A 24157-nucleotide genomic window follows, 5' to 3' on the forward strand; every position below is an offset into this window, starting at 1 on the left:
GTAAAGAATTTCTCTCAGTGCCGGGCTATTGGGGCCTGGCTCTTGCTCCAACTCCCATTCCGTTCTTGTCTGCGTCTGGAACTGCAGCTGGCGTCAATGTGACCCATTCATTCAGTCAGTGTCGACGAACGATGACGCAGTGGGGCATCGGCAGCGGCAACGGCAACGGCAACAAAAACTGCGACGCCTGCGCGAACGGAAGTTCGGTTTCGGTTAGTTCAGAGTTAAGACTCTGGCATTGAGTGGCCAAATATTTAAGCAAAAAAAAAAAAGAATCAACGCGAAGAAAGCCACCGCAGCATAGTTCTTTCTTTCGCCCCACCCCCCACTCGATTGCAGCTACAAATCGAGTGTACTTGACTGGCGGCCTGGGCGGTCCCCCCGCTGTCCCCATCACCATCCCCGTGTGTGTGTGTGTGCTTGGGGTGAATAACATAAAACAGACAACAGGCCGCGGAATAGCGAACAGCGGACGCAAACGGCGAAAGCATAAAATAAACAATTCCATTTCGGGCTGGTCAGCTAGTCAGCTGGGAGGAAGTTCTGGTGGTGGTGGGTGATTGGTGGCGGCAGTGGTGGGTGACGCCAGTGGGTGTGGGATGTACCGCAGCGTCAAAGTGCGTGCTCGGACAAAGCCGAACGCTTAGACTCTATTATCTATCCGGCAAGTGCTGACGCGTTTTCAATCTCTGAACAGAGCTCAGTGCAATAGTGCCAAATCCGAAATGTGTTACGTTATCATAACAAGCGCCAGCCTGGTATGGTTCCTCTGCTCCCTTCTGGCGGACATGCTCTTTGCGGTGGCTCTGGTCACGCCCAAATGGCTAGTTGGCCCCACCCCTGTGGGTCAGCTTTCCTCAAAGTCCTCCTCGGTTGGGATCTACACCCGGTGCAAGGTGATGTTGGAGCGGGGCTACCACTGTGGTCGCTTCGATCTGGACGGCCTGTTCACGGACAGTAGTGTCTACCCCGGAGAATGGAAGGCAGCTATGTTCTTTGCCTCGCTGGGATTCGCCCTGTTGTCGGTCACGGTCATACTTACTCTGCTTACCTGTTGTCGCCAAGCAGCCTGCGGCAAGAGCATCCACAACTTGACGGCCTGTGCCCAGGTGGTGGCAGGTGGGTTCTTCAAAACTCTGATCCGAGATCCCCAAAAGTGAATCAACTTTCTTTCCAGGAATAAGCGTGATGCTGGCACTCTTCCTGCATCCCCTTGGCTGGCGAGCGGAAAGGGTCCAGCGTCTCTGCGGCCAGGAGGCCGAACCTTTTTACCCAGCCGACTGCAGCATAGGTAAGCGAGTGACCTTGTCTCCTGATGGACCTTAACCTAATCTTAATGTCTATCCCACAGGTATTTCGTTCTACTGCGGCGTTATCGGTGTACTTCTCACATTCATCGCCGCCGGAATAAGCCTGAAAGCGGAATCTTCCAACATGCGATCACGTGTCCGCCGGCGCGTCGAAGCGGGTAGCAAGCTGGTCTGCATTCCATAGATCCCACCCAGGATTCCATTAACTGATCTTGCTTAGAGCGAGCATACTTAACTTCATTTTCGAATTAACTTTAACATTAGCATAAATAAAATTCTAACAAGTCACGATCTAATCTACTTGTTGCGTTTTCCCTTGCCCTTGCCAGGAGGCTTGCCCTCCACATCAGGCTTGGCCTTGGGTATGTACACTCCATGATTCGTCTTTTTTAGATGAGCAAATAGTTTGTTTTTAGAGTCAAAGACTAGCCGGCAGGTGACACAGGTATGCTGCGGCTTTGACGGATCGGGATCTTCTGGTGAAGCTGCTGGTGCAGCCTCCTGAGGAGCCGACTCCGGGACGGATTGCTCGGAGGGCTTCGATTTGTTAGTGACAGACTTTTTGCTCTTTGTTTTTCGCGCAGACTTCTTGCCTTTGCTCCAGTCGTCTTCTGAATCGGAAGCCTTAAGCTCGAGGGGCTCATCGTCACCACCGTTGACTTCCTCTTCCTCTTGCACTTGTATGGCAGCAGCTTTTTTGGATCTTTTATTCTTCTTGCCACGTTTTGTCTTAGCAGAAGATTCTTCTTCACTGGGTGCTTCCTCGGCGGACAAGTGCTCGTCTGCGATTTCAAGATCATCCAAAGCTTCCTCAACTCCGTTGCAACTGTCTTCCTGAGAGGTATCGTGGAAGGCTTCTTCCTCTGCTTCCATCTCCGCCCTCAACCGCTCAACATTGTCTCGGTGTTTTTTGCTCTCTTCGTGATTAGCGCGCGCTTTAGCATTTTTGAAGGTCTTGTTGCAGGCCACACAGTACAAGTCGTCAACATACTCCAACTCGAATTCGGCATCTTCCGCGTCTGGATCCGCCTCTGAATCTTCACTCTCTTCATTGTCTTCCTCCTCCTCGTCCGTATAGTCATCCGACTCGCTACCATACTGTTGTTCAAGCTGCTTTAACTGCTCCTCATAGCCCTCGTGGAACGATTTGTTCTCCCTAGCGGCAGCAAGCTCTTCTTGGCGCTTTCGTAGCTGCTCCCGGCGTTTCTCCTCCTGCTTCAAGCGGTTGGCCTCAGCCCGTTCTTCTAGAACGCGTCTGTAGGCCTGCACCCGTCGATCTCTTTTTCGCACAAAGTTAACCAGATTTCGGACCTCAAGAATAAGAAAATACTGTCAGCTTGGTACGTAAACATAACATAAGGTCCGTTCTCACCTCTTCATTGCGATCCTTGCGCGCTGCCTGCACAATCTTCTTCATCTCCTTTTCAACCTTACGCAGGATGAAGCGTTCCTTGATCTCGCGCACATCGTACGGGCACAGCCACTCATAAGTCTTCTTGGTGCTGTAGGCCTGCCAAAAGGCGTAGAACGGGCCCACCACTTCCTCGTAGTTACTCTCCGAAGTGCCAAATTCTGGCGCCAGACCAAGGTGGTCGTCTTCGTCCATAAACTCCATGTCCTCGAGAGCAATCTTCACAAATACCTCTCGGTACACACTGTAGAAACCCTTTTCGTCGTCCCCATAGCCCTTGTAGCAGGAATTAGTAAAGAACTCAAACACATCCAGACAGTTCTCTGCGTACTCTGAGTTTTTGCCGCGCAGAATTTGCTCCCGGTGATTGTCGTACCAAGAGCGCTCCTGTGGATCAGAGAGCACCTCGTAAGCCTGCTGAATAAGTTGGAAGCGCTCCTTGGCCTCGGCCAAACAATCTGGATTCTTGTCCGGGTGCCAGCGGAGCGCCATTTTGCGGTAGGCCGTCTTGATGTCGCCATCGGTGGCGCTCCGTTGGACACCAAGCTCCTCGTAGTAGCAGCGCATTTTAGATCTTTAATTATTGTTTGGTATTAAGATTTTAGCGCATGTTTTTTACAAGAATTTAGACGCAGTGTTGAAAAGGACCCTCGTGCTATCAGCTGCTGCTCACAGTTGCGTTCAAAGAGTAGTGTTGTGCAGTGCTAATAGAAAAAAATTAAATTAACTGTTACATTGCCGACGTTCAGGCGCTATTAAAATAAAAAACATATTTTATATTATAATTTCAAGCGAAGTTGTCCTAAGAGTCCCCGTAACTGAATACGTAAGGAAGAAACTTTCCAGGAGGAACCACCAATTTCAAAATCCTAACGCCTCACCACCGCAGCTAACGGCACATTCCGCCATTAGCTTTTTTTCCTTTGGCGGTGGCGGACGTGTTTTTGTGTCCGCGCATTCCGCAGAACTTTTTCGCACACGCTTTCCTCGCAATCACCACCTAAAGAAGTTTCCACCACATACCAACACACTACCAGGAAAATTCGGCGTCTAAACCGCAGAATGCAGTGAAAATCTTAAAGCTAACGGGATCTGGTTCTTCTCCAAAAACTGCAGTGCTTTTTATCGTTTTGTTTTTCTAAGAACTCTTACGAATAATTTGCATGAAACTGAAATTTCACAAAGAGGAAACTGAAAATCGAGTATTGCCAATCAGCCATAACAATTGTAAGAAAGTGCCAAAATAACGTAAAGCATTTGGCTCAACGGGAAAAGGAGAAAAGTCTCGCAAATAGCTTGACATAAAAATTTACAGTTACGTCGAATTTACAACCGAGCAGAAAGCACACAGACAGCCCACACATTCTCATGCACACACACACACACACACATAGACAGAAGCCCGTTGGCCGTTACCGCACAGCTTAAGTTACGAAAGCTGTAGAAGGAGGGTGGGGAGTGGAGTCCTTGAGCATCTCGGCTAACAAACAACCCCCAATACAGACCCCAAGTTGTTGGGTGCGACGGCACTCGGAACAACGGCAAAAAAAAAAAAAGCGTCAACAAAAAACAAACACAGACACAGATACAGGATGCCGACCCATCTGCGCGTGTGTGTGCGTGCGTGGGTATAGATTTACCGTTGGACGGCCTTTCATGTCGTTCATCCCGTGTGGGCCGCAATAAAGTGAGGCGCAAGGATACGATGAATCGCATTTGCGAATAAGGTAATTTCGAATAAAGCGCTCCATACACCCTATCATCCATGCAAAACGAAGGAACCGTGGGGTGGGGTGGGGGAAAACTATAGAAAATGTGACCCTACCAGTTCTTCTTTTGTGCCGTCATAAATGGGTTTTCTTATCAGAGCTAAGTGCTCCCCAGAGCCTGTTTGGGCGCCATTGTGCAGCGATGTTGCATTTCCCAGCTACATAGCTTTAATGGGCATTCCTCTTTTCAGTTACCCGAGCAACTACAATCCGTCCAATTCGGTTAAAATACAGGATATAACCATGTTTGGCTCCAAGCTGCGCTCCTGGATGGAGACGCACATCGTGCGGCCCCGCAAGAAGGGTAACAAGCACAAGCAGACGGCAGCCGAGGCCAACGGTTCCGGGGGCTCCACTGGCAAGAAGTCTGGCACCCTGCCACCGCAGGGCAGCAATCTCACCAGTCCGGTGTTGACCAGCAGTGGCAGCCATAGTATCGCCAGTCCGGTGCGAAGGCGCGAAGTGTCGCCCATTCAGTGCCACGTAAGTGTAGCATTAACATAAATCGAGATCAGGTCTTAATTACTATGTTTTACAGCCTCCTAGTCGGCGGTATGGATGGCAATCACCCGACGAGGACTCTTATGTTGTCACATCCCCCAAGTCGGACAACCTCTTGTATGCCCCGAACTGTCATCGGCCTCTCCAGCATCAGCATCAGGTGCAACAGCATCAGCACCACTTGAGCGTGCCCAACAGCAAGGAGAACTCGTGCGCAGAGAAGTCTCCCATGCGAGTCAACTGCTCGTCGTCGTCTATTTCATCACTATCCTGGTCTACCGGCTCCAAAGAGCCCTCCTCGAGCAAGCCAGGCCCGTTTAAAGGGGAAAATGCACTGACTGCGGAGTACCACATCCCACCCGACGAAGAAGTGGAGTACGAGGAGGTTGGTGATCTACTTCTGCGACCGCCTGGACCCAAGACATGCGAAATCCCGCGTCCACAGTCGGAGAACCTAAGCGCCGTGCGTTTGATATATGAGGAGGAACCGGGCCGTGGCAATAACCATGTACGCTACGGGCGCCTACTGCCCTCAAAGCTGGCTCCCGTGCAGCTGGGAGAGTCGCTGGACAGCTTGCCCACGGCCACCCCTCCAATTCCACCAGCACCCGGTGTCGGCTCACGTATGCGTACCCCGCGTGGGGTGCAACGCACCAGCTTCATGCCCGGTCCGAGGCCCCACAGTCTGCCCTCGCCGGAAAGCGCCTATTCCACCGGCTACTCCACAGACGGCACCTCTCCGTGCGCCGCCACCAACTACAACCCACCCGAGTACTACATCAACATGCGCTCGGGTACGCACTATTTCCCCAAGAGCGTCAACTCATTGGCCATCGAGGCGCAGCGCTACAAGTTCGGCTTGAACCGCATCGAGGAGATGTCGCCCATGGACCCGCTGCCGAAAAGCAACTTTGCGAGTGCCAATCATGGCCTGGAAGCATCGCACAGTCCTTTGGCTATACACCAGCAGCCAAAGTTATTTGAATGTGAGTATCCAAAAGTTCTGTAGAGGATTAGATCCATCCTATGACTTTACTTCCATAATTTCAGCTCCATCGCCCCGTCAGCGCTGTCGCATCAGGACTAATCCATGGTACAACACTGGCGAGCAGCACTTATCAGCTGTGCCTGCTCGGAACGAGGTAGATGCCACCAGTACCACCTCCACCACCTCATCGGGCATTAAGTCGGGCAATGAGCTGGAAGTTCCGGCTGCGAAAACAACAACAAACAAGGCAGCAACCCTTAATACCGGCCGGGGCTCCCAAAGCACGATGCTGCGAGTGGGTGAGGTGGTGGACCCACCTGGAATAGGGGGAGTTGCTTACGAGTCCGAGTGCTCTTCGACGTCGACTGAAGTGGAAAATCTGCATGCCCCGCACACCATCAAGCGGCGGCACTTGGAGCAAGTGGAAACAACAACCACCTCGGCTCCCGTGGCGGGTGGCTGTGGCGGAGGGGCTAACGCCACAACCACTTCCTTTGTGCTTAGCGACGACGAGGCCACCCTCAACGAGATGATTGGGAAGTTTGACGAGAGCTACATCTATGAGAAGGAGACTGACATACTCAGGTGAGACTCAGACCCTGATGTCGAGTGGCTTGCTCACTTTCGCAACTTCCATTTCCTTTGCAGCAGCGACTCGGATCCTACAGACTGCTGTGCCTCGGAGCTGGACACCGGCCAGGATGCTGGAGACGAATGCGACACAGACGAGCTTCTGGACATTGACTTCATAGACACTTCGTCCATGCAGGAGGTGGTACTTGACCGCCACGATCTGGTGGCTCGCAACTTGGGCAGCTGCCACTACTACTCGAGTCCCATGGTGAAGCGCAAGTCTACGAGACGCTCAGCCCGACGCAAGAGCGGCCAGGAGCCGGCTGATGGATCCCAACAGCAACGACGCAAGCGATTCCTCAAGACTCGCAAGAAGAGTTGTGAGAAAAGCGAGAAGCCAATGGTGTCGCCCCTTCGGGAGCCTCGTGGAACTCGAAGTGTGGGGGGAACACCAGTTTGTTTGCGGCGCCATCTTCTTGGTCCGAAGGAGAAGTAAGTAGCCAGACAGCCTCTTCAAAAGAGCACTTTTAAAAATGTTATTTTCAGGATATACAAGACTTCGCCACTCTCCAATCGCTCCAATTCCCTAATCTTCGGCGACATGACCACCAAGAACTCGTTGGCCATCGCAGAGAGCGAGAAGGCTTTGATGAAGGCCGACTTAGAGGCGGACATGAAGTACAAGCAACTCATCATGGAGGCAGAGTCGCTTTTAGAGTCCATGAAGAACAGTCTTCAAAGGTAGGATAGAGTAGTGAAGCTTGGAGTGGAGAATATTAATCAGAATCATTTTCAGCATCCCAAGGGACACACCAGTGGCCAGTCCAAGGCGCCTGAATCCGTTGGCCAACAAGCGCGTAGAGATGCTCAAAAATAGTGAGGTGGACACCCCCAAGAAACAGCCATCTCCGTCTCCGTTGGAGCACGAGCTGGCCGCTGCCATCAACAAGCGCGTTGAAATGCTCAAGTTTGAGACTTCCTCGGCCTCATCCCCACCCAACAGCCCCAAGCTGGGGCCGCGCTGCAGTCCCCGTAAAACCCACTTGACCAACTTTATGAACCAAAATGCTCCTCCGGAGCTGCCACCTCGCAAGGCCCCAACTGCACCACTCTCGCCCCAGCTGCAGCTGAATGGCAGGCGGCTGCTGGAGAGTCCTAAGGCCAGACGGCATGGCGGGACTATGACCGTCACATCCACAACCACCACCACCGTGATTAGTTTCAACGGAAGCGACTCAGACATCGATTGCCTAGCCGCTGAGGATGTGGGGAATCACAACTACTTTCCGTACTCGAAGCCGGCGAAGCCGACACTGACCAAGACGAACATCCAGTTGGAGGCCGAATCGCAGATCAACAACAACTTTTACTGCCCCCACAGTGAGCCACTGAAACGCAAAGTCTACAAGGGCAGCTCCTCCTTTGAGCGGATCAAGAAGAACTTTGACTTGGAGTTGGGTAGGTTTTAATTGCAGTGCAACCTTTACCGTCTCATGTCATTATGTCTCATCCCATCAAATACAGACCGTAACAAGTCAAGCGAGCGCTCTCCCCTCCAGCTCTCGGCTTCCGTTTCGGCCAAGAGCTCCATGCAAGACGTGACCGGGGACGAGGACAAAAGGCAGGCGTCGTTGGAAGGTGGGGGCGTCGGCGATAGTCGTAAGCAGCAGCTAATTCTCAACACGATTGTCGATCTGAAGCGGAGCTTGGAGCACCAGAGCTACCAGCTGAGTGGCCTCAACGGTGACTAATTAAACCGAAAGTACTGACTACTAGGGCTAAGATCATCAGCGCGACATCTAATCATCATGCATATAATCTAGATAGTAAGAGTAAGGTAACAAATGTCCAACCGAATCCCTCAGACTAGACACTGAAACTGAGCGCAATAACTTTCTACTGATAAGAGAAGACGATTATTTACAAGAGTATATATAGTATGGTACTATATTCGAGGGAGGGACTGGACTGGCAGAAAGTTATTACCGAATATCATGTAGCATTCAGTTGGAGTTTTTATTTTCTTAACGTACATAGATGTTTATGTTACTTTCGTAATGTATTAAGGTGGAAGCTCGTGCATATCACAGAGTTGCCTGTTTTAGTTTCCATTATGATGTTTCCTTTTTTAAATATTAGTATTCAGTTAAGTTGTGTTGGCATGCCATCTGGAATGGTGTTTAAAACACCAAAGCCATGATGCTTTTAAGTTGAAATCTTATTAGGAACTCATATTATCCTCCTACTCTAGCTTGAATACGTTGAATACTTAACTACATAAGTCAATAACTCACAATACTCTTAGTTACTGATAGAACATTTGTTGTGAAGCCGAAATTCCTTTTATTACGAAGCATATCCCACAAGAAGTACATACATCGGCGACTATACATGTAGGGAACTACAAACATACATATTTCTAGAGTTGGTAGAAGAACCTCATTACGTATACTCAATATGGTCAGTAATCTGAAGTAGACCTTTAAGTAAACCATTTATTATCCATCCAAGCCCAAAAAACTGAAATTGTTTAGTCAAATTATGAAGTAGCTTAATGAAAACAGAATCTGTTTTGTTTCCTAAGTTACCGCTTAGAAGAATATCATTTTTATAGCCGAAAATTGGCCACGTTTGTAATTGGTTGTAATTTGGATCGATCGAAGCGTACAATTATGAATTATTATTAGTTATGAATTATCGATTATGAATTTTGTTGTTGTTCGCCCAATTAATATGCATCTAGACGCTATAGAACCTACACATAGCATACATAATATAAGTCAATACTGTAACGTGATAATAAACTTAATGAAAAGCCCAAGACCGACATCCATTTGGGCCCCAAGGCGTACCGATCGGTAGGTATTCTTCTATATATATAGTATTTTTATATATATATATCCAAGCCCCCGTTATGTTTGTGGTTTATTGTAGCTTTGCGTACTCGTTACCCATTGAAATTGAAATTGAAATTGCAATTAGTTTTCGTTTTGCTTACGTACTAGCCCCCCACGAGTATTAGAGTCGCGGGGTAGTGGCCTGGTATGCCGTGTTAAATTTACTTAATTAGTTTCACCCAGTGCGACACTTGAACATCGAACACGGAGCACCGGAGCACCGTGCTCCGCACTCCGCAAACACCAAACTCGGCCGATATTTGAACTTTAAATTGCCGCTAAAGCGTAGTTCCAGTAGGTACTCGGGTCTGCCCTGGTAGGCATTCATTTATGCAGTCTAGATTCAATATTCAATATTCGATGTAAAGCAGCGACCTTAAGACAATCCAACGAGCTTTTCGACGAACCAATTTACACAAACCCATCATGCAACAAAAGACTGCACCCGGGACTCGCCCCAGAGTCCAAAAGAACATGGATTCGTTATCCTTGCACCACACACTTATTGAACTTAATGAAGCATGTACTTTATACACCAATAAAGGATCAATATTTTGAGTAGCCTTTTAGCTTAATTGCTTCACTTGGCGAGTCATTTTGGAATTTCCAGAGACGCCGATCCGTTCCGTTCCCCGTTTCTTAAAATAAACCTCGCCGTGTTCTAAAAATCCCCAGAAAAGCATAAACAATGGAAAATTAGCAGTCCGCGGTTCGACCACTGCCGTCGCCACTGATGCTAATTATGCAAATGGAGACCGAAGACGGAGACAGGGAGCGGACCTGGCGAGGAATCCATCGCCCCGACGGAATAACAATTGACCACGCCACGCTTAAAGCATCAAACCCAGCAGTAAGTGGGCAACAAAAAACATGGTCAAGCTGCTGGAGGCGGTGGTGGTGGTGGTGGTGGTGGCCCAATAAAGGAGGCGCGACCAAAATCGGTTGCAGGAGATCGGCTCCCTAAATGGCCGAAACTGGTTCCATCCCAGAAGACTTAATGCAGGGGCTGGTCTTGCCCTACGGAGGAATGAGGTATGATGGGCACTCCCATGATGATCTTCAGAAAATATTATAATGTATCCCAATTCTAGATCCAACCATTGGGGCTTCCCTCGGAGTGAAGGCAGCTTTCGATCTCGAGCGCAGCAAAAGCTTCCACCAGGAGGAGGAACTGGAGGGCAGGGCGAGGGCGAGGGATCAGATTGTTTTCGTTTTTGTTAGCCGTCATGTTGCTTTTCGGGACTGTTGTTGCTTTTTAACGTCTTTGTCGATTATTGTTATTATTATTGAGATTCTTGTTGTTGTTGTTGTTTCGCTGCGTGGCTTTTTAGCCATAAAATGTTACTTTAGTGTTGACTCGCCTCGCAGCGCCAGCGCCAGCTCGGTCGTGCTGCTGCCGCCGCGCAGTCGCCGTCGCCGTCGCTGTTTTTAGCCATGAAGGTCATGCCCAGGTGTGTGGCATTCAGATTCACCTGAGCCCGGGCCCGAGACCGAGTCTGAAGCCAAAACCGAATCCCAGCCCGAACGACGACTGCGCTGACGCCGAGCGCTAAACAGGTGACGGACAGGTGCGAGCGGGGCGGGTCGGGGCATGGCGGTGGGACGGGGGCACGTTGTTGTTTTGGCAGTTATGAAACTAGTCCAATGACTCTCCGCGAGCTGGTGTGCGAGCTCCAAACCCCAAGCCGAGCTTTGGCTTTGCCTCCTCTTCTTGTAAGCGTGTAATTACCCACACAGGTGCACAGGAATTTCGGTGAGGTCGCCGTAGAAACCGACTCTGAAACATAAACAGACTTTTGGGCCAAATGCACGGCGTCTTTTTGGCCAGTTCTCAATGCTGCGTCAGCCGCCACATCTTCAGAGTTTCGCAATCCGGCGACAAATGTGCGCAATTCCAAATCCACCGAAGCTCTGTAGGATTGGATGGAATGGGAAGGGGGAGTCTGGTGACTGGGTGTGAGATTTGGGCGGCTGGGAAGTCGCAAAAGCGAGTTGACAAAGGAAAAATAGCTCCGTCATGCGACAGTGTGCAAAAAATTGGCTCGGAATGCTGCGTAGCTGCTTGTCCGGTTCTGAGACACATTCTCCCCCCACCCCACCACTGGGGAATTGCGGGGCGTTGGCAGGGGATGCCCTGGCCCTTTGTCTGCCCCCCCCAGAACAGGTCACTCCCAACGGTAGCCGCTTTGCACTGCCAAAACATGAACATGCTCCCGCAGATCATGCTGACAACGTCAGAACATCCCCACCACCGTTCTCCACTTCGGGGGCTAACAACCAGTTGCCTGGAGCTCTGAATCAGTGGATCGTCCCGTGCCGACGTCATGCCTTACATCTCTGAACTTGGCCCACCTTTCGGCCAACGCTGGAGGAGCTTGGAGTGGAGTGGAGTGGAGTGGGCCAAGCTGATTAAACTCGAGTGCGCTCAATTAGCGCTTACTCCCATTCGACGGGCGATCCCCGGCCTGGCCTGAACCGTCTCACGGGGCAGTGGGCATGGCTGGCCTACCTCCGTAGAATGTTCGTGAATGAATACCTCTTGACGCGATTTAGCCCGCTCATTGTAATATCCGCAGTGCAAAGTGGCTATGCGAGTGTGAGTGTGGAATTTCGAGTTTTCGGACTTTGTACCATGTGGCTAGCCATGAACCGACTTGGCAGCGTTGGCCGCCAACTCACAGACCCCGTCCCCCGTACCCCGTTCCCCGTCAGCCCGCCCGCGGAAGTCGATCGTGATGTATTGGCAAGCTGAGATTTCTATTCTGCTGTAGCTCTTAGATGGGCAGGGGCTCTAATTATTCATCTGGGTGACGCACTCCCTCTCGAGCATAATCCGAAATTCACCTCCCCCTTCCATATTGGATGTACCTGTCTCTTGTCATTGCAGGGGGTTTATGGAGGTGGTGACAGGCTGCTGGCTGATGGAATCCGCGTTTGGAATCCAGGAAGTCGGTTACTGGGGCCCTAACGGAAACTGCGTTTGATCTATTACCCAAACCAGTCGCGGCTTCTGGCTTCCGCCTGCCCAGACTGCTGGTCTTTTTGGGGGTCTGGGGTCAAACGGAAGTGTTTCTCGGTCGGTTTGGTGGATATTTTTGGACCTCTCTCATGCTAATCTGTAGCTGCTGCCGGAGTGCTGTTATTAATTAATTACTCGTTTCGATTTGCATGCAAAGCTTTTATTCGGATCTCGCCAGGGACAGGGGGCTGGCTGGGAGCTGGGGGCAGTGGCACGTGATAAAATTTGATTCCGACTCTGGCACCGCATACTGCCACTGATGCTTCTGCTGATTAATGCCACCAGCTCAATGCTGAAAGAACCGCATCGGGGCCTTGGGAGTTGGAGCTTTGCGAACACCGCCGATCTCCCAGCTTGGACCTTGGACAGTACCAAAATGCTTGACCAGTTACAAGCCGTCCAAACTGCTGACTCACGCCGACTGGGGGCTTTCTTTTTAAAGAGTTACTCCGATTTGGTTATGCTAATCTGGAGCTGAGTTCTTTGGAGCTGAGCGGCGTAGAGAAGACTCTTCTTCAAGGCCCGGGCCGGGCGGGGTCAACAACCGGAAACGCTACAACGCACCTCTGATCTGGGGCCACCCCAGACAAGTATCGATCTCCGCTGAGTTATGACACTTCCGTCTGCCGTGGGTTAAGGCGATCCGCCGCCAACAACAAGCGGAAGCCGAAATCGAGAGCTAGAACCGTAAACAAGTTTTGCTTCACAGCAGCCGAAAATTCGCAGCCGAGACAAACGTTTGCACAGAAATCGAAACTGAAGCCAAATTTGAATGATTCGAGAGGGAGGAGCTCCCATCCGGAAGCCATATAAGGGTGCTAATTGCTTGGTCTGGACTGGCCCGCCCAGAGAACTCATTCTGTATCCCAGGGGGATGTCATGGGGGGGTGGCCAGTGCAATGGAATCGCCCTCGAAACCGCTCAAGTGGAGTCTGCCGATAATCACGAAACAAGTTCATGGCTTCTATTTCCATTAGACTGGTCGCGATTCTCGTCAGCAGTCGCCGCAATGATAAGGCCATGTCCAAGACCACCTTCGCCAAAATAAGCACCAACTAGCCACTCAAGTAGCACCATTAACTTGGCCCAGATACATGCTCATGAGCCACTCCGTTCTATGGGCCAGATTACACATTGTGCCTCTGAAGCATAGTCAGAGTTGCGTCCCAATAGCACAGAGAATTACGTATCAAAATTACGAAATATCGTTCGATTCCAGACACGGGACTTGGCCATTCCGCCGTGAACTTGAGCGGAGAGTTAGATATGGCCATGAGTCAGTCCCATGATCGATAGTTTGCCACGGACACGGGCCGTGAATCGGCCAGCCGGGGAATTATTTTGTAATTGAAGCATTCCTCCTCCTTATGGGTTCACTATCTAAGTCCCCATAGATAAGCGAGCCCCCTACAAGTGTTGTTGCTCCAGGGAAAGTTCAGCCCCGCCCGATTTCCTAATCAGAATGGCCAGAGGAATAATACCAGTGACTCTCGAGATGTGGCACGCGTCCGTCCGAAAATGGTGTGTCTAGGAAATGAGATTAGATAGGAAAGTTTTGGGTTTGCGTTTATACGAAGAGGAGGGCAACATTGATCATAAATATATGCATGTTTATAAGGAACATATATATAAGCACCCTACCCGAATATGATGGCGGAATAAGAGTCGGATGCAGATCGGTGGGGAAGAGATTTAACAATCTATTCAGGTATTTCTCCCAAAAATCACAAAAGAATTGGCCAGATACAGCTCCCAAAAGGGGCTAAAGAAAAGCATAAGCATTGCCCAAGATATAGCTACCGCAAGGGGCCATATATGAGAATCCTGGATTTTGCAGGGGACTCCCCAGAAAAATTTGAAAAATAGGGACCAAAAAATTTGTGCCGAGGTTTTGATGCAGATCGAAGGGGAATCCATCTAGAATTCTTTTAAGGTATTCCTTTCAAGAATCGGATAAGAAATGCCCAAGATATAGCTACCGCAAAGGGCCATATATGAGAATCCTGGATTTTGCAGGGGGATCCCCAGAAAAATTTGAAAAATAGGGACCAAAAAATTTGTGTCGAGGTTTTGATGCAGATCGATGGAGAATCCATCTACAATTCGTTTAAGGTATTCCTTTCAAGAATCGGATCAGAATTGCCCAAGATATAGCCACCGCAAGGGACCATATATGAGAATCCTGGATTTTTCAGGGGGATCCCCAGAAAAATTTGAAAAATAGGGACCAAAAAATTTGTATCGAGGTTTTGATGCAGATCGAAGGGGAATCCATCTACAATTCTTTTAAGGTATTCCTTTCAAGAATCGGATCAGAATTGCCAAAGATATAGGTACCGCAAGGGGCCATATATGAGAATCCTGGATTTTGCAGGGGGATCCCCAGAAAAATTTTTAAAAATAGGGACCAAAAAATTTGTGCCGAGGTTTTGATGCAGATCGATGGAGAATCCATCTACAATTCGTTTAAGGTATTCCTTTCAAGAATCGGATCAGAATTGTCGAAGATATAGCTACCGCAAGGGGCCATATATGAGAATCCTGGATTTTGCAGGGGCATCCCCAGAAAAATTTGAAAAATAGGGACCAAAAAATTTATATCGAGGTTTTGATGCAGATCGATGGAGAATCCATCTACAATTCTTTTAAGGTATTCCTTTCAAGAATCGGATCAGAATTGCCAAAGATATAGCTACCGCAAGGGGCCATATATGAGAATCCTGGATTTTGCAGGGGGATCCCCAGAAAAATTTGAAAAATAGGGACCAAAAAATTTGTGCCGAGGTTTTGATGCAGATCGATGGAGAATCCATCTACAATTCGTTTAAGGTATTCCTTTCAAGAATCGGATCAGAATTGTCGAAGATATAGCTACCGCAAGGGGCCATATATGAGAATCCTGGATTTTGCAGGGGCATCCCCAGAAAAATTTGAAAAATAGGGACCAAAAAATTTGTATCGAGGTTTTGATGCAGATCGATGGAGAATCCATCTACGATTCTTTTAAGGTATTCCGTTTAAGAATCGGATCAGAATTGCCCAAGATATAGCCACCGCAAGGGACCATATATGAGAATCCTGGATTTTGCAGGGGGATCCCCAGAAAAATTTGAAAAATAGGGATCAAAAAATTTGTGTCGAGGTTTTGATGCAGATCGAAGGGGAATCCATCTACAATTCTTTAAACGTATTCCTTTCAAGAATCGGATCAGAATTGCCCAAGATATAGCTACCGCAAGGGGCCATATATGAGAATCCTGGATTTTGCAGGGGGATCCCCAGAAAAAATTTGAAAAATAGGGACCAAAAAATTTGTGCCGAGGTTTTGATGCAGATCGAAGGAGAATCCATCTACAATTCTTTAAAGGTATTCCTTTCAAGACTCGGATCAGGATTGCCCAAGATATAGCTACCGCAAGAGGCCATATATGAGAATCCTGGATTTTGCAGGGGGATCCCCAGAAAAATTTGAAAAATAGGGATCAAAAAATTTGTGTCGAGGTTTTGATGCAGATCGATGGAGAATCCATCTACAATTCTTTAAAGGTATTCCGTTTAAGAATCGGATACGAATTGCCCAAGATATAGCCACCTCAAGGGGCCATATATGAGAATCCTGGATTTTGCAGGGGGATCCCCAAGAAATGTTTGAAAAATATAGATCCAAAAAAGAGTGTCTATATTTTTGTGAAGATCGAAGGAGAATCTTTGTAGATATCTTTTGAAGTATTCTTCTCAAGAATCAGATGAGAATTGGAAGAAGAGTAACTTGGTTCCACTTTTCACCTGGCTGAAGTTCAGACCCGTCCCAGCACATATTGAGAATAGCCAGAGGAATAGTACCAGTGACTCCCATGATGTACCATGCCTGCGCCTGGTTATGGTGTGACTAGGAAGTTAGATTAGATAGGCCAGCTTTGGGCTTGCGGTTGTGGGAAGAGCTGGTCGAAGAAATATAAACACCCTTCCCCCGAATACGTCAATAGCCTTGTAAATATCAGAGGATTGGAGAAAATTTAAATATTATATTATCTTCGTACGTCAATGGGTTTGTTTTGGAACTTTATTCCAGCCCGAGTGCGGATAAGGAGAGTTTCCGTTAAACAGGTGCAGAAAATAATTAGATTGAAGATTAGATTTCAGAAACTGCAGACACATTTTCGATAAATAGCCCTAATAAGGGGCTTAAACATTGGGTGTTGTTACCGAGTCTTCACCGTAATCTAAATGAGCTGCTTTACAACCGACCGACCGGGCAGTGCCACCTTTCAACCATTGGAGTGGTCTTTGTACCCATCGCACGAGCCCCGGTCTCGGCCCCGAAAAAATGTGCCTCGCTTGGCACTTTCTTTATCGAACCAGCTCCACCCCACCCCTTTCCCTTCTAGAGTAATAAAGGCCAATACATATTTTCTAAGTAAAATTTATTTATTGTGTATAAATAATTTTATCTCTTTTTAGCTCTCGCTCACAAGCGTTATTAACGTTAGTAATTTACAGTTTGGATCTTGGCTGCCGGATCCAGCGATAACCAGGCCCGGACAGCAAAAACCAAACGAAACATAACGGCACAAATAGTTGGCTTAAACAATTACAATAACAATTGTGTGGAATACATAGTAGACTTGCGTACAGGCTAGTGTGTAGAAGTGTGTGTGTTTGTTCGTAATCGTAATTTAGTTAGAAATTAGATTTCTTGTACTTGAACATTTTTTGCATATTATTATTTTATATATATTTTTTTTTAAAGATTTTTGTTGTTTTTTTGCAGTACCCATAGCTATTATCCAATACATATATATTATACGAAATAAAATTTGCAAAAGTTAGGAGAGGTCCTCCAGCGGATATATTCTCTAATACATATATTTCAAACCATACACAAGAGAAATATAAATGAAGAGGTTTCAATTTTTGCACAAAAATATGTAACTTTCGGTGACTGTTTTTTTGCTTAGGAGCTGCTCTCTCTACCCACTTACTTAGCTAATAGCTATCCTCATCATAGTTATTCATTTATACAATCCTTTCATGCACACATACGATCCTCATATGTCCTTATACTTAGTACATCCCCCCCACTTGAATTACGTTTACAGTTATGATTAAAGAAAGACCACCTCACACTTGGTTGCACTTGATACTAATGAGAGAGTAAGACCCGCCCGACCCGAAGATTTCCCACAGGACTACGAAGGATTTTGAAAGGGAAGTGGTTTTCAAGGGAGAGAAGAAGGCATTCAGTTGAGCTTCCTAGACGGGCCCAATATCACTTTGGTATCTGGCGGTCAGATAGTTGGCCGCCTCTGTCATTTGTTCCAGGCACTCGTACAGACCGTTCAGATGCCTCCGGCAACGCTGGGCCAGCTCCGTGGCCTTATCGCCGCTGGCCTGCTTCGACTTGGGTCCGGCCACGTCCACGATGTCGCTACCGTCACTGCTCTGGGCGTTGTCGCTCTTGTTGCCATCGGATTCCAAGCCGGAATCGTTCTCCTGCGAGATGTCAGAGTCCGAGTCGCTCATGTTGCTCACCGAGTTGGTGGACATCATCGAGGCGGTGGAGGTGCGGCGCACATGACCCTTGACATGGGCCCCCGTCGTCGTTGTAGCTGTGGTGCTGCTGGAGTCAGTCTTGCTCTCGCTGGGATTGGGATTGGGATTGGGAGTGGGGATGGTGCTAATCTGTGACTGCAGCTGCGGGTGGTCCTCATCCTCCTGGTTGGCTGTCCACAACAGATCCTTTTTGAGGGAGTTGAGCATGTTGTAGAGGTTGAACAGTTCGGAGGCGCTGAGGAATTCGTGTACGTTCTTGGAGTGGACCGCTCCCCGCTTGCCCTGGGCACTGGAGCTCAGCGTCAGTTGGTTGGCGGTGGAGTCCTTGCCCGTGGCAGGTATGATGTCGGTGCTATCGCCAATCTGCGAGAGAAATGAGAAGAATAGAACAGTTCCATGGTGAGTTGGAAGTTGGACAGGCAGTTGGAGGCAAGCTGGAGAAGCTTTGAGGGATCATCCTCAACCTACCTGTCGATCCATGAGCCTGCATGGCACCAATATGGTATCATCCATTATGTTGACAGTCTTCACAAACTTCTCCATCACGTTGACGATGCTGTCTTTGGAGAACTGCTGCTCATCATGACAGGCGATGCGGCGCCGGCTGTTCCTAAAAAAAAAAACAGAAACCAAAACGATCAGAAGATGAGCTTGGACTAGGAACCAGTAAGGCGGGCAATGGGAAAACCAGTTTGGGACAACAATAGACACCATGATTGGGATGGGTATATGGATATTGGCGATTGGGGGAGCGACCAGACCAGATCTCGCCCTCCCAGACACCAACCAATATTCTATAGCGTCGTTAAGTCTGTCGGTGCTCAGACTTCCGCCACTTGAAGCTTTCTTGGTTTTTGGATTTTCGGCTTGGACTGGGTGCGCCGTCGATAGGCCAACGTGGCGTATGATAGATATGAATTGGTTTCTATGCAAATCAGCTTGTTGTTGTTGTTGCTTTTGTCGCAAATTGAATTTTGTATAAAATAGAAAACCTGCTTCGATGATGGTGTGTGCCTTTGTACCTGACAGTGCTCGTGTGGCCGTTAAAACAAAGCCCAGACCGACCAGAAAGATTTCTATTTTTGACTTAAAAGCCAATTTAACCAGCCACGTGTTGGGAGCAGGCTCCTCCAAGCGGGCGGGAGGGCAGCTGGGTCTCGGATGCACTACATTCAAAGTAATGGGTTACACAATCGCTGCGCACCTTATTAACGTTAATTTCACGATGAGATCGCGTAAGTAGCCATAAACCCGGCTCCAAACCCTCCCTCCACCCAGCTAGACCCCAGCAAGTGATCCAACAAGTGACAGCTATTAACCCCCCGTGGCGAAAGCGATTCGCTCGTGCTATCTGGAAACTAGTGCGTCTGGTCCGAAGTCTGGGTCGGCGAGGCTTATCGCCCCGCCAGACGTCTCCCAGACGGAGGGCTGCCCAGCTCCGAAATCCCCACTCCGATTGGAGAGATTGCCACAGAGTACTCCTAGCCAGTGCGGGGCCGCGTGATCGCAGCACCGACACTGGGAGCTGATAAATTTAGTTTTAGTGGCTGCGCCATTTAAAGAGGGCCCCTCCTCCTCCTCGACCTCCTCCGGGCGAGAAAACTAAGACAATCTAGATATCGATGGCTAGAGTGTAGAGGCCCGGGGATGGGGGTGGCCACGCGAGCACTGCGTGCTCACATGCCAGAATCGGATTCAGAATCAGAACACAACCAGCTCTAGCTTCTAGACGCCAGAGGCTATAACTAGAGCGGGTGTCAAGGTTTTTTTCCGCCACGGTCAGACATCGTGAACTGACTGACGAGTGGCTGTGAGATTCCCACCGCCCCCTCCCCCCCTCCGAGTGACTAATTAAACTAATTGCGAAGAATTCCAATCACAAGGAATGCAAAAAATAACTATTATTTTATCAGTGATTCCGCATAATGGATGTCTGGTGTTGATGGGGCTGGGCTCCACACACACACACACACACCTACCTAATCATTTCAATTTATTTCCAATTAAGACCCCCCCTCCCCCCTTATTTGCATAGATGACTCTTTGGGATGTTGGCCACGCGCCAGTTGGGGGGGGGGGGGAGGAACGCTATTGACCTTTCGGCAAAGAACCCATTCCCGGGTCCCTTTCTGGCCCGATCCCAAACGCCGGCTCGGGCAAACACGCCACCGGGTACAGCCAATCGTACAGCACACCTGCTCCTCCTCCTCCCCGCATCGCCCACCTCCACCACTCCACCAGGTTCCCGACTGTGAGAATTGGGCTAAGCGAGTCGCTGGCGTCACGCGACGGCATCGAGAAAAGAAGAAGAAGCAGCAGCTGAGCTAGAGACTGGGCATGTACCGCATACAGCGTTGAAATCAGGCGATTATTTTCAATGAACGGCAGCTGGCTGGCAGCGGGCGCGGTGGTGGGTGGTGTTGAGCTGGCTTCATGTGGCATGTGAGTGCCACAAAAAAAACTCTCTCCCGTGCTACTCTCTCTCTCTCTTTGGGCAGTGCGATTTCTCTTTGGAGTGCCGCCCGTATGGCGTGATGTTTCCGAGCAACTGTACGGCTAAGAGCTTCTGCCTCTTGCCTCCTGCCTCCTGCCCCCTGCCACCCCGGTGAGCATGCAACCAACGAAATCTCAGCTGGTCATGATGAATGAAAAAATCCGCCAACGAGGCGAGTGCCACTACTCCAATGCTGATGGTGCTAGTGGTGCTGCTGCCATGTTTTGTGGTATTTCTCGTATTTGCAATGTTGGGCAATGCCACATACATATGTATGTATGGGTGAATTGACCAATATTTGGTTTCGGTTGGTTGTGGCTATAGCGACTTGTCCCCCGCCTGACCTCCGTTGACTGCCCATCACAATCGATATTTGATACGCCCCCGACCCGCCAGCACATTTGATATTCTATGGCTGGTCTTTGGCTATCGGATGGCGGCCACTGGCATGAGCTCAAGGCGACACTTGCCGCTAGGTGACACACCAACCAGCCAGCTAGTCTTAGCATAGGTGAATCAGAGAATACATATATTTTGCGAAAAAGGGTCGTCGGAGAGCCAAAAACCCATGAGTAATGGTAGTGAGGAAGTGCGATATAGATAACTACTACTCCTTATCGCTCATCCAAAAGCTCGGACTCTGATTTCGGGTCTGTTGTTGTTGTTGGCTTGGTCGAAACATTTAAACAAACAAACACACACACACCGATACCTGTACGCACTAACGCATTCGTCGGGTGCCTCGGCGGGTATGGGTCTACAATATATAGCCGATTGTGTCATATTAGCGTTGGCTTGGTTTTTTTTTTTTTTTTTCTTTCGTGTTTGAATTGTTGGTCCCCGTCCGACCGTCCGTCTGTCCATACAACAAAAATCGTACGATATATATTTCTTGTATCTCGTTTTTTTTTTGTTGTCGGTGCGGTACGGTGCAAACGAAAGAGAAAACGCTCGAGGGGTGCGGTTGTCGGACGAGAGAACCGAGCACAGAGCTCGTGAGAGGATGGATAGGAATGTGCCCCACCAATTTAGCATCATGATTTTTTTTTTTTTATCAAATTAAACTTAAACGCTTCAACTAGCGAACTGGATTGGGATTAGCATGATATGGATTTGGATTCAGACTGAAACACGGTCGGGAGATGGCATGGACGCTTACCGACTGGTCTCCAGCTTGGTGAGGTCTGTGTATCCGCTCATTGTAGATGATTTTGGGGAGATTTGGGACTACTTTGGGTAGTTGGGATGATGATGCCGGAGGCAATTGATGCACAAATACACGCGCACTTTCACTCGCGCTCCACTGTCTGGTGGCTGATGGTATTCTTTTGGCTGGGATTATGAAATCCCAGTCGTGCAGTCACAGGTAGTTCGATTCAGTTTGGATTGGAGGTTGGGTTTGGGTTTGGTTTTTGGTTTGGGGTATTGGCTTCTTGCTGCAGGCAGTTGTCCCGGCGGAATATCTTTAGCTAGTGCGCTGCCTCCAAGAAGTCGCGGCCGATTTATATGGTTGAAATTAGCATCGATACCGATTTCGATCCTCTTTACGTATGCGTCGCGGAGTTCTAAACTGGTCTGCGTCTGCCCGAGCTGCGAGTCGATTATGATTTGATTTCGAATATCAAGGTACGAGCAGTTTTACCTGAAGAGAAAAATACTTGCTCCGTACATCGGAAATGTTCAAAAAAGTGTGACCGTTACGTTAACCCGATAGCTATCGATAAAAAAACGCCTACTTACAACACTGGAAATCGAAAAACGTTATTTTTTTATTTAAAAATATTTCAACCTTTTAAGATTTTTAAAGTTTTATAATTAAATTTTAAATATACTTATATTTACTTATTTATACCCTTATATTTAGAGATTTATGGTATATAAATTAAACTTCACTATTATTTTTAAACCTTAATTATTTTTATTCAATATTCGGAATGATTGTAATTATTTGAGGACAACAATGTTAGCCAGGTTTATATTGAAAAACCATATAAAATTAGAAGCAAAGAAGTGGGTTGATTTAATGACCATAGGTTCACACATCACCTAAAAAGGTGACTATTCACGACCGATGATCGCTCTGTGGCCCTCTGTACTAAGCCTGTTTTTAATACAGATGGTCGGGATGCACTCTTCGCCATTAATCATTAATTAATAATTATAAAACTACTCAACAGGTTACTTATACAATGTAACCAGCTTTTTTAAATGGGAAGTAGTGTGCTTCACAGGTGCCCTTTTGCTGCTTTTAAAAAAATAATAAGGCAACCTTCTTTTTGGTAGAACTCCATGTATCAGACGAGTATTGGACCTACGTGGACAGCAGGGTCTCACCCTAATGGGCTTCTTAGATGTTGCTTTCACGCACAAATGCAACTCAGTAATTTGATCCTGTGTAAGGACATCCAGCATATTTAGCTCTGCATCCCAGAAAAAGGGAAGTCGCCGTTTCTCCAGGCACTTTGTGAGCTCCTCAAACATCTGGAAAGAATACCCTTATAAGTTTTGAAAGATTATCTAAAATTTAAGGGTCTTACATCCGTTAAAATGTCAGTAAGGGTATGGTCCTGCCAATAGGAATCCGGTTGAGACCTAATTTTCCAGAGAAATAAAGTTTTAATGTAATAGCTTTTAAGGTGGCTCAAATTGGATCTAAGGTCGCGGTAGTGTTTCATAAACCTAATGGCGTCCGTACAATTCTTGTGCTTTCCGGCCAGCATAACTTTTTCCGCGGCGTAAAAGGAAGACCGGAACGAGATCTGCGGAGGCGGGTGTCTTAGTTGAGATTTCAAAGGCTTTGGGATGGCTTCCCAGTATGAGAGATTCGCGCACGCGTGGTATTCTTCTAAATCCTTCGGCAGGACGTTCTGTGCAAACCCCAGACGGATGGCTGGCACAAAGTCCACGGAGTAGAGTCCATCTACGAAGATAGTGTGGGCCGGCCCACAGGTCTGGTATCGGAGTCGGGAGACCTGACCATCAACCTCGATGCGATACGCGATTTTGTTCAGGGCGCGACTAAAGCAACTCTGCAGGAAGCTACGGAGCTTGTCCACGACGAGATAGTTGTTTCGATCGACCAAGTTGGATAGGAAACCGTGAATGCGACGATAATCCTCGCGGGGATCTTCTTTTAATAACTCCAGAACGCGCGTCAAGTTTAGTAGAACATTTCCCGGGATTCGCGGACATTTCGTTACGATGATGTTGCGGTAATACGGAATTTCGAGTTTAAAAACTAAATCATATTCGTTGGGTTTCGAGATTTTTAAATTGTCGCCCGTGCTTCCTGCGAATACGGATTAAGAATAGCGATTTTTATTTACGGAAAAAAAACACGACGCGAGATAGGGATATTAAAAAGTCGAGGATACGCGCGGCGATTGGAAAAGATACACGGGTTTTTAAATCCTATCATTCGGAACCGAAAAGTACGACGCTATAAAAACGATATGACGCGGACCACGGATACTTTAAAGTCAAGGATGCGCCCGGCGATTAGATAAGTTACACGGCTTTTTTTTTTTACAACTTTTTTCCTTTTTTAATTCTATGATTCAGAACCGTAAAACATAACGCGATGAGTCGCGGGACTCGGACACTAAAAAGTCTAGGATGCTTTTAAAAACGTTTCGACTGATA

General features: G+C 48.1%; 5 protein-coding genes across 7 annotated transcripts; 2 read left to right on the forward strand and 3 right to left on the reverse strand.

The window, feature by feature from the left end:
- Window positions 1-127: 127 nt before the first annotated feature.
- On the forward strand, window positions 128-1606 carry LOC108125088 (LHFPL tetraspan subfamily member 2 protein). Its single transcript, XM_017241112.3, has 3 exons — window positions 128-1119; window positions 1178-1291; window positions 1352-1606. Exons 1-3 carry the CDS (start codon window positions 726-728, stop codon window positions 1492-1494), a joined length of 651 nt encoding a protein of 216 aa, XP_017096601.2. The 5' UTR covers window positions 128-725; the 3' UTR covers window positions 1495-1606.
- Window positions 1521-3885, reverse strand: LOC108125083 (dnaJ homolog subfamily C member 21). Its single transcript, XM_017241102.3, has 3 exons — window positions 3745-3885; window positions 2683-3425; window positions 1521-2621 (listed from the first exon to the last, which is right to left on the reverse strand). Exons 2-3 carry the CDS (start codon window positions 3286-3288, stop codon window positions 1608-1610), a joined length of 1620 nt encoding a protein of 539 aa, XP_017096591.2. The 5' UTR covers window positions 3289-3425; window positions 3745-3885; the 3' UTR covers window positions 1521-1607.
- Window positions 3886-4051: 166 nt separating this feature from the next.
- Window positions 4052-9389, forward strand: LOC108125082 (uncharacterized). The gene is made up of 8 exons (XM_017241101.3): window positions 4052-4448; window positions 4682-4973; window positions 5029-5977; window positions 6042-6564; window positions 6628-7044; window positions 7099-7293; window positions 7349-8010; window positions 8077-9389. Exons 2-8 carry the CDS (start codon window positions 4734-4736, stop codon window positions 8301-8303), a joined length of 3213 nt encoding a protein of 1070 aa, XP_017096590.2. The 5' UTR covers window positions 4052-4448; window positions 4682-4733; the 3' UTR covers window positions 8304-9389.
- Window positions 9390-16875: 7486 nt separating this feature from the next.
- Window positions 16876-22245, reverse strand: LOC108125217 (uncharacterized). Of its 3 annotated transcripts, XM_070278511.1 has the most exons (4): window positions 22158-22174; window positions 21675-22105; window positions 18490-18631; window positions 16876-18384 (listed from the first exon to the last, which is right to left on the reverse strand). In XM_070278511.1, exons 2-4 carry the CDS (start codon window positions 21713-21715, stop codon window positions 17722-17724), a joined length of 846 nt encoding a protein of 281 aa, XP_070134612.1. In that variant the 5' UTR covers window positions 21716-22105; window positions 22158-22174; the 3' UTR covers window positions 16876-17721. The 3 variants fall into 3 exon arrangements, with proteins under 3 accessions (XP_070134612.1, XP_070134613.1, XP_017096823.2); XM_070278512.1 differs by lacking the exon at window positions 21675-22105 and having other exon boundaries at window positions 22158-22245; XM_017241334.3 differs by lacking the exon at window positions 22158-22174 and having other exon boundaries at window positions 21675-22147.
- Window positions 22246-22476: 231 nt separating this feature from the next.
- Window positions 22477-23814, reverse strand: cGlr2 (cGAS-like receptor 2; the record flags this gene model as incomplete). The annotated part of the gene is made up of 2 exons (XM_017240920.3): window positions 22477-22996; window positions 23053-23814. Coding segments are annotated over 2 exons (1065 nt in total), but the record flags the coding sequence as incomplete, so codon positions are not given.
- Window positions 23815-24157: the final 343 nt, after the last annotated feature.

This window comes from Drosophila bipectinata, chromosome 2R (assembly GCF_030179905.1).
Source record: "Drosophila bipectinata strain 14024-0381.07 chromosome 2R, DbipHiC1v2, whole genome shotgun sequence".
Lineage (NCBI taxonomy): Eukaryota > Metazoa > Arthropoda > Insecta > Diptera > Drosophilidae > Drosophila > Drosophila bipectinata.